At 33.6% G+C, this 9,042-nt stretch overlaps 1 protein-coding gene across 1 annotated transcript; it reads left to right on the top strand.

Annotated features, from left to right (window-relative positions):
• The first annotated feature begins 2,159 nt into the window (after positions 1 to 2,159).
• On the top strand, positions 2,160 to 9,041 carry LOC117929394 (phosphoinositide phospholipase C 2-like). Its single transcript, XM_034849706.1, has 9 exons — positions 2,160 to 2,563; positions 3,496 to 3,692; positions 4,244 to 4,379; positions 4,452 to 4,697; positions 4,789 to 5,021; positions 5,785 to 5,902; positions 7,867 to 8,019; positions 8,149 to 8,235; positions 8,427 to 9,041. Exons 1-9 carry the CDS (start codon positions 2,246 to 2,248, stop codon positions 8,718 to 8,720), a joined length of 1,782 nt encoding a protein of 593 aa, XP_034705597.1. The 5' UTR covers positions 2,160 to 2,245; the 3' UTR covers positions 8,721 to 9,041.
• Position 9,042: the final 1 nt, after the last annotated feature.

Raw genomic sequence — 9,042 nt, 5'->3', positions numbered from 1 at the left:
ATTGAAAATTTTGATATATGTATAACATGATTTATCATATTTGATAATAATATCGTATGCATCGATAAAAATATGAATTTTATAAGTGTACATTTATTATTAAATTACATATAATATTATGATATTTGATTATAATATGTCTAATTTTAAAATATATATTAATATTAAAATATGATCCATTTAATTCAATTGTATTAAACAATATAAAATAAATTATAATATATATATAATTTTTTAATATTAAATTAATTATTAATTATATTAAAAACATTATGAAGAAAATTATATAATTTTTATATTTTTGGTAATTAATTAAAAGATATTTTTTCTTTTAATTATAAAATAATTATAATTAATTTGCTCTTTAAAATATTCTTTTAACATTTTCTTTATATAATGACTTTAAGTATATATATGTTTAATGCATTTTATATTATAAGGGCGAGTTAGCCTAGATGGCAAGAAGACTAACCCCCAAACCAAAAGGTTTGGGGTTTAAATCCCCTCGGAAGCAATTTGTTTGGGGGTGCACTGTAGCACGAAATATTGCGACATTTAAAATTTTATGGAATCATAACAAAGAACTTTATAACCATGGCAAGGATGTCTTTGCATTTGTAGTTAGAAATATCCAAAATGTAATCACCCGTAAATTACATGACCAACAATAATGACATAATTAACATATCAATAGTGTAAAATATGTCCTTTGGTAGCTACTCATGAATTCCTTGATCCATAAAAGGATCTCGTGCCTATATTCATAGTTGAAGATATAATGATGAATACGATTATGGAGGAACCATGTGACTATCAATCAAAACATTATGCCTATAACATAAAGATAAGTACAATCATAATTTATATCTCTTGAAAAGAGAATGAGAATATCGTCTCTCACATATTAGCAAATATATTTTAAAATTTAATGCCAAATAGGAATAATACTTGTTTTTATACTTACGCTAATATAAATACTTTTTGGGCATTTCAAAAACGAAAAGGAAAAAGGAAAGAAATGAAGCACAATCATGTAAGTTCTTCTACATAGAAGTCATGCTTTAGTAGCCAAAACCAGGTGTAAAGTAGTATCACAACCAAAATTAGGATGAGAGAATCACTTTATCCTTTGATTTCATATGAGGAAAGGTAGAAATGGACAAAAAAATATAAAAAATAAATGCAGAGGGTGATGGGGAATGAGCTTGTGGGTGGTGGACACCTTCCAAAGAAAAATCCCATGTGTGGGCTCTTTATTGTTTGTCGGTAGGTCTCTGCCTTTACTACATGACTATCGAGTTTACACTATGTAGTGCGTTTTTATAATAAACTAGTTAGTCAAAGAAAAAGAAAATGATTCCTTTCCCATCTCACAAGCTTTTATTTTCTCAATTATTATACAATATTTTTTTTATAAATTAAAAATATTTATTGTTTTTCAATTAATTTTTTTAAGAAGGATTAATTAATTATTTTTAAGATTTGATAAAACTATTTCAAAAGAATGATATTAAAAAAAATTAAATAAGAATATCAAATATATTATTCTTCTTCTAGTATTTTTGGCTTCTTTCGATCTCTCCTTACCATTCAAATGTATAAAATAAAATTTGAGGTTGTTCTTAGTTTGATTTTTTTTTTTTTAAATAATTTTTATATTTAATATTTTATTTTTAATTATTCTTTATATTTAAAAATAAAAAACTATTTTATCTCTTTTTTTATTTTAAAGAATAAAAAAAAGTGTTTTAAAAAACAATTGTGAAGGGATTTAACTACTCATAAATTTATATACGAATATCCAAACTTAAAATTTAAAATAATAATTTATATTTAAAAAGAATTGAGAATTTCATCTTCTTTAAAAATAAAAAAGGTGGCGCAACAAGTAGCACGTTGTGACCTATAGGGATATTGTACCTCAAAATTCAGACCTAACAAAGTCAAATCAAACTTATAACTTAATTAAAACTCTAATTAAACGTGGACCCTTCACCATAGATAAAGGTAAATCCGGGCCGGACACTTGGTTGGGCCAACGTGGCACAACAAAACAGTCAAGGCGGGCCCACAACTACCGTGAACTGTGGGCTGGCCCCACTCATCCAACCTCAATCATTCTGGGCTCAGCCAGTCTCCCGAACAAATTTATGAAACGCAACAACCTCTCTCCTTCTCCTCGAGAAAATCTCCATTTTCTCTGCTTTCTCTCTCTAGATTTCTCCGTCTCTGTCTATTCTCCGCCATGTCCAAGCAAACTTACAGAGTCTGCTTCTGTTTCCGCCGACGCTTCCACCTCACCGTGTCGGAGGCGCCGCAGGAGATCAAGGAGCTGTTCGACCGCTACTCCGAGAATGGGATGATGAGCATCGATCACCTTCAACGGTTCTTGATCGAGTTTCAGCAGGAGGAGAAAGCTACTGTTGAAGATGCTCAGGCCATTTTGGACAGTCTTCATGAGTTCAAGCATCTTAATATTTTTCATCGCAAGGCTCTTAATCTCGAAGCATTCTTTAAGTACCTCTTCGGCGACATTAATCCTCCGCTCTCGACTGCTCTTGGGGTAATTCTTGATTTTCGTTTTTTTTTTCTGTACTGTGTTTGATTGTGAAGAAAGGAAAAAGAATTCAGAATCTGAGGAAGTGAGGATGGAAAAATGTGCTAAAATTAGCTCAAATGAGTTGAAAGACTTGCGCTGGGCTTGGTTAAGTGGGATTTTCTTTTCTTTTTTGTTCTTTTTTTTTGTCGGGTCCTAAATTGTGAATATAATTCAGTTTAAAATTTTGATATTCTGGGAAAGCAAAGGGCGTCTTTATCGTTTGAATAAATTCGTTAGATGTGTTGATCGAGCTGATTCAATTTCCGTTAAGCATACGAGGTGTTCTTATGGTAATACTGGCTTGGTTTAGTTCGATCTGCTATCAATTATCTGTCTAATTATTTGCATTCCATTTTAGTTGTTCTTGCCTTCTTGGTATAGTTGGTTATTGGTGATTGCCGTGCTATATTCTTCAATATTGTGGTGGGCGAAAGGCAAAATTTAATTATTGGTTCTTTTTCTTTAAGATCGAAGTAATGGTAATGATCTATTTTTACTTTTATGGAGGATGTCATGGGAACTGCTTAGAATTAGGCATTATGCACTCATTTGTGTAAGCAACTCATAGTAAAATCCTAAGGATTCGAAGCTTGTTAGACAGTGCTTTTCACAATATCCAAATATCTAACCCACTAATTGATGGGCATTTGATTTTCTGAAACATGTTTAATTTCACAATTTCTCACTTCTGCGCTAGAAAGTTCACTATTAGTTCGATATGCAGATCAAGTTAGAAAATGGCTTTTTAGTTGTTCACAGAACTTGCGGTGAAATGTAGGGGAGATTTGTTAAATTGTTTCAGTTGCATCCTCACCTCAATTGATATTATTTTATTACTACAACACTTCACGGTATATTTCGTATTGTATATTTCATAATAATTTTCCTTGTTCCAGGTGCATCATGATATGACTGCTCCATTGTCTCATTATTTCGTATATACTGGCCACAATTCCTATCTGACAGGGAATCAACTTAGTAGCGACTGCAGCGATGTCCCCATCATACATGCACTGCAGAGAGGCGTAAGAGTAATTGAGTTGGATATATGGCCAAATTCTACAAAAGATAATGTTGATGTTCTTCATGGAAGGTATGGAGTTAATATGCAAATGACAGTCTACCTGAAATATGGCATTGCTTTAAGTGTGGTCCGACTTTTCTTGGATGCTAATAGAACTTTCCATTTATTTAAACATTGGGATATAAACTAACCTAATGCAATGAATATTTTCTTCACAAACAGTTTTGCAATTCCTGTCATCATTTTGAATATAGACATGAATTTCCATCTAAATGTGGTGACAAGTTGATTGATACAAGCAACATATGTTCTAATTTTGTTTACTTCGGCTTTGGATTTGATGTTAGCAATAATGATTTGAATGTGTTTGTTGTAAATATAATTTGTACAATAACAAAACTGAACTAAATTTCAGAATGTTTTGAGCTGCTCAAAATTGAGTGGCACCTTAAACTTGTCAAAACAGAAATCCATGTCTTATGACACTATTGGTTCTCTAAAATTTCAACTACCAATTAGCATTTTCTCATTGTGAAAATTTTCTTTGACCTCTTTAGAGAGATCTGAATATGCATCACCTGTCCTTATTTCTATTTTAAGTCTTGGTTTTCTTCATGTAGGACACTGACAACTCCTGTGGAACTTATCAAGTGTTTGAAATCTATTAAGGAGCATGCCTTTTCTGCATCTGAATATCCTGTTGTGATAACTCTAGAAGACCACCTCACTCCAGATCTTCAGGCTAAAGTGGCTGAGGTCAGTATTTGAATTTCTATAGATCTTTTGACCCCTCATTGTTTTATAATTCATTATCATTTGAATTTCTAGATGGTCACTCAAACATTTGGAGACATACTGTTTACTCCCGGCCCAGAATGCTTGAATGAATTTCCCTCCCCTGAATCTCTGAAGAAACGGATTATTATATCAACAAAACCACCAAAAGAATACCTCGAGGCTAAAGATGTGAAGGAAAAAGAGAATGATTCACAGAAGGGAAAGGAGTCTGCAGATGAAGAAGCTTGGGGAAAGGAAGTTTCAAACCTTAAACCCAGTACTGTAGCCGTTGATGAGGTGCATGAAGATTCTGGATTTAATTTGGGACCCCTCTGGTTTGTACACCTAGTGTTGATTCCTTCATTTCTGACTTAGCATCTTCTAACAGAGTAACTTGGAAGAAGAAGAAAATATTGATGAAGAAGATCTTGATGAAGGAGATCCCAAATCACAGCAGAATGTAGCCCCCGAATACAAGCGTCTGATAGCCATTCATGCTGGGAAGGTGAAGGGGGGATTAACAGAATGGCTCAGGGTGGATCCTGATAAAGTGAGACGTCTTAGCTTAAGTGAGCAAGAGCTTGAAAAGGCTGTACTAACTCATGGAAAAGAAATTGTCAGGTACTGTTTACAATCTTTTAGCAAGCTTTGTGTAAAACATATCTTGTTTGTTTGTATTCAATTTATCCCTGTTTGTGCCATAAGAGTAACACAATTTATTTTTCCTAGAACAATAACTCAGCCCATTAGCTGATATTCATGCAAGGAGGATTACAAAGGCTTGCTTATAAGATTTCATTTTTTTCATTGCATATTTCAAATGATGTATTCCTGTTTGTGGCATAAGACTGAACAGTTCATTTTCCCTCTAACAATAACTAAGCCCATCAGCTGATATTTATGCAAGGAGAATTAGAAAGGCCCGCTTATATGATTTTATTTATTTTTTCATTGCTTGTTTCAAACAAATGCAAGTACCTACCTTGATAGATTCCAGAGATGATATACAAGAAGCAGCTGGTGTCATCCATGTGAAGAATGTGAAGAGAGGTGAACCCTAGTATTAGAGAACTTATCAACGATTGACCCCACTTTGATGATTATTGCTATTTGGTCGATCACAGACTAACAATGCTATTGGTCATTGTCAAGAATGGATTCATGTAATGGAGTTACAATTATTTGATTGAGTTAAACTTTTTTCATGAGTATGTATCATGGGGGGCATCAAGATATGGGTTACGTTCTCCCTTGTGTATATTTTGCCTTTCCTGTATAACAAGTTTTGACTATACATTACTTACTATATATTAATTACTATAGATTTGTATCCTAACCACCAAATAACAAAGTTTGTCATATTCTGATGGTTGGCTTGCTTTAGATTTACCCAACGGAATTTGCTGAGGGTGTACCCAAAGGGTATACGTTTTGACTCTTCAAACTATAATCCAGTAATTGGATGGATGCATGGAGCTCAGATGGTTGCATTTAATATGCAGGTTAGGTTTTAGTTTCTTTATCCAACTGTGGTTTTGTTATATGTACTTCTCAGAGCTCATTTATGTATAGATCTTTTTGTCATTTATGTATTTATTCATCTGAAAACTAATGGTTAAAAAGAGAAGATGTTGGATGAGATGTTACAAAATTACCATGCTTGATAAGCAGGCAGTGTTAAGGCCTTGTTTCTCTGTTTCTTAAATGAGGTTCCACTAAATTGAAATTATTGTATAGAGATTCAGTATAGTAAAAAATGTTGATACATAGGTGCTTATATAGGAAATAACATAGGTAAGGCAGTGCGAAGTTAGGTTTATCTTTCAATCTTTTTTACTTTCATCCCATTTTTTTCCCTTTTTGTTTTCTGATAGGGGAGTCAAATATATCTTTCTGTGCAGTGGCAATAACTCTCATGAAACAGTTGCTTCACCTTGATTCTGACACAATGATGAATAAGTCAAGGAGAACTACATTGTGGACCATTAAGTATAAGATATTTTTAATACCTATCAAAAAAAAAAGTATAAGATATTTTTAATGTTAGAAATATTATTCACCTATCAAAAAATGTTAGAAATATTCTTTAGTGCCAAATAAAGGATTAAAGCAATTTTATTTGTCATAAATCCTTTAATAATAATTTATGATTTAAAAGAAATCTAAATAAGATAAGCCCTTGATGCATTTGTTCAAACCATTCCTTTATGTGAGCTTTAAAATCTGAGCCTTTCATTTCTTTAAAATGCTGACCAGACTACAGCATAGAGCATTTTTTTGGGAAAGCTATTAAGACGGGGCACACTGGTTTTCTAAAATATATCAGACAGTGAAGAATGAATGTCTCTGTTATGATGATTTTTATGATCTCTGGCTATTATTGTTGTTAGCATCATGAGTCCAAATTTTCACTCTCTCTCCTATAAAGATCTATTTGTTGCTATAAACCACAGCTTGGTTTTAAAAATAGCAAAATCAGACTATACAAAATTTAGCTACAGATTAATTACTTCATTTTACATTCGATAAATACAGTTTGGATTTAAGGATCCTTTTCATAATGATGCAAATGACATAACATGGAAAAGAAGACATTGATTATAGAACTAACTCTTTTACATCAGAACACTCGCAATTTTCCTAATGATGGAAGTAAAATATGGAGAAAAAAGGGTAACTAATTAGAGAACTTACTCTTTCACATTAGAACCATCAGAATACCTATTTCTATTAAGAAATTGTTTTATCAGAACCAATGGAGCCTAAATAGATTTGTAGTTCTTTCCAGAGATATAGAAAATTAACTTTTGTTGAGGCAAATTGTGTTGAAAGACAATTAAAGGGTTTTTGAGGGCCGTATGCAGTGGCCAGTGGGATGTGAAGGCACACAATTGGAGTCGGAATCACTTTCTAATGCTAAAATATTTATGATTAGCATGCTGCAGTTGTATCATAGCAAGATAAATGTTGGAAATTGTAGCCACTTTTTTCTTATTGTACTTTTTTAACCTTATTCAGATTATGTGTTTTTTGTTGTTTAGCACATAACTTGAAAGAAAAGCTGTTGAATTCTCACATGCAGCTGAATTTGGGAATGTGAATGCATTTTCTGGCATACTAGGTGCTAATGCAAATAAAGCTATGCTGACATATGATGCTATCATATGCCTAGGCAGGTTCAACCCTGTCAATAGCTAAAAATGGGCTTTAGGAAACTTCCTAAACAGTATGAACATGTAATTTGTACCCTTAAGGAAGGACAAAAATTTTGTGCCCTTTTGTTTCAGGTTGATACAAAAATATTGATAGCAACAACTGCAAGATATCTTTGTTGTACAAATAAGTTGTTTTTTATGATACTTTTGTCAATATAAAAAGCATGTTCTTGGTCACACCTTTAGTTGCAGACTCTGAGATATCAGTTTTTACCTCTGCCTAATATCAAGAAAGGGTTTTCCTCTGACAGGGATATGGTAGATCACTCTGGATAATGCATGGAATGTTCAAAGCCAATGGTGGGTGTGGTTATGTGAAAAAACCGGACTTTCTATTGAACAACGACTCACATAATGGGGTCTTTGATCCTAAAGCTAAGTTACCAGTGAAAACAACTCTAAAGGTGACTACAGTAATGCCCGGGCTACTGTCCACAGTTCCCTATGCCTATTGGCTCAAGTGCCTCTTGTGTGTGTGTATATATATTTTGCATCCGTCTCTGTAACTGATGTTAGCTTTGTTACCAAAACAGGTAACTGTATACATGGGGGAAGGATGGTATTTTGATTTCCGACACACACACTTTGATGCATACTCCCCTCCAGATTTCTATGCTAGGGTAAGTTGATATAGTCTACCAACATATTTTGAATCTTCACCTAATATCCGTTTTTTTTTTTTCTCTTTTTTCATTCCATGTGAGAATCCCCTTTCTTATCTGTTGTCATCAATTTTGGGCATACCCAGTTGGTGTGGGTCTCCAACTAGATATCTCTCACTGGAGTCTGAACATTCTGTATGCTGCTGCAGGTTGGAATAGCTGGAGTTCCTGCTGATACCATAATGAAGAAAACGAAAACACTGGAGGATAACTGGACCCCTAATTGGGATGAGCATTTTGAGTTCCCACTTACAGTTCCTGAACTGGCTCTTCTTCGCGTTGAAGTTCATGAGTACGACATGTCTGAGAAGGATGACTTTGGAGGCCAAACATGCCTACCCGTGTCTGAGCTTAGAAGAGGGATCAGAGCAGTTCCCCTCTTCAGCCGCAAGGGGGATAAGTACCCGTCTGTCAAGCTTCTAATGCGCTTTGAATTCGTTTGATATGATTCCCACAAACATCATCCCTGCTTTCAATTTGTTTGCTTCCACCGTGAGCTTGTATCTACTATTATTTCTTGTTGCTCTGTGTATTTATGTATATATGATATATGTTCGGGTCTACCATCTTGTATTGTATTGCAGCCATCAACTGTCCTATGTAGTTGACTTTTAGTGTACTGAGAGAAACTGCCACTATGAACCGGTTTCCCCATTATATTGTATGGAGCATTGGGTTGTTTCCGACGAAAAAGTTTGAACAGATTTGAATTTGTCTTAAATCTGAATAAAAATATATTAGGAAGTGTTTGTTTCTTTGGAAAAG

This window comes from Vitis riparia, chromosome 13 (assembly GCF_004353265.1).
Source record: "Vitis riparia cultivar Riparia Gloire de Montpellier isolate 1030 chromosome 13, EGFV_Vit.rip_1.0, whole genome shotgun sequence".
Classification (NCBI taxonomy): domain Eukaryota; kingdom Viridiplantae; phylum Streptophyta; class Magnoliopsida; order Vitales; family Vitaceae; genus Vitis; species Vitis riparia.
Note: the sequence above shows the minus strand (reverse complement) of the source record. Positions and strands in the feature narration are given on the sequence as shown.

Coding starts and splice junctions, on each gene's coding strand:
- LOC117929394 (XM_034849706.1), top strand. CDS start 2,246: ATGTCCAAGCAAACTTACAGAGTCTGCTTCTGTTTCCGCCGACGCTTC. Junction 2,564..3,495: donor CGCTCTCGACTGCTCTTGGG/GTAATTCTTGAT, acceptor TCCTTGTTCCAG/GTGCATCATGATATGACTGC. Junction 5,022..5,784: donor CATGGAAAAGAAATTGTCAG/GTACTGTTTACA, acceptor GGCTTGCTTTAG/ATTTACCCAACGGAATTTGC.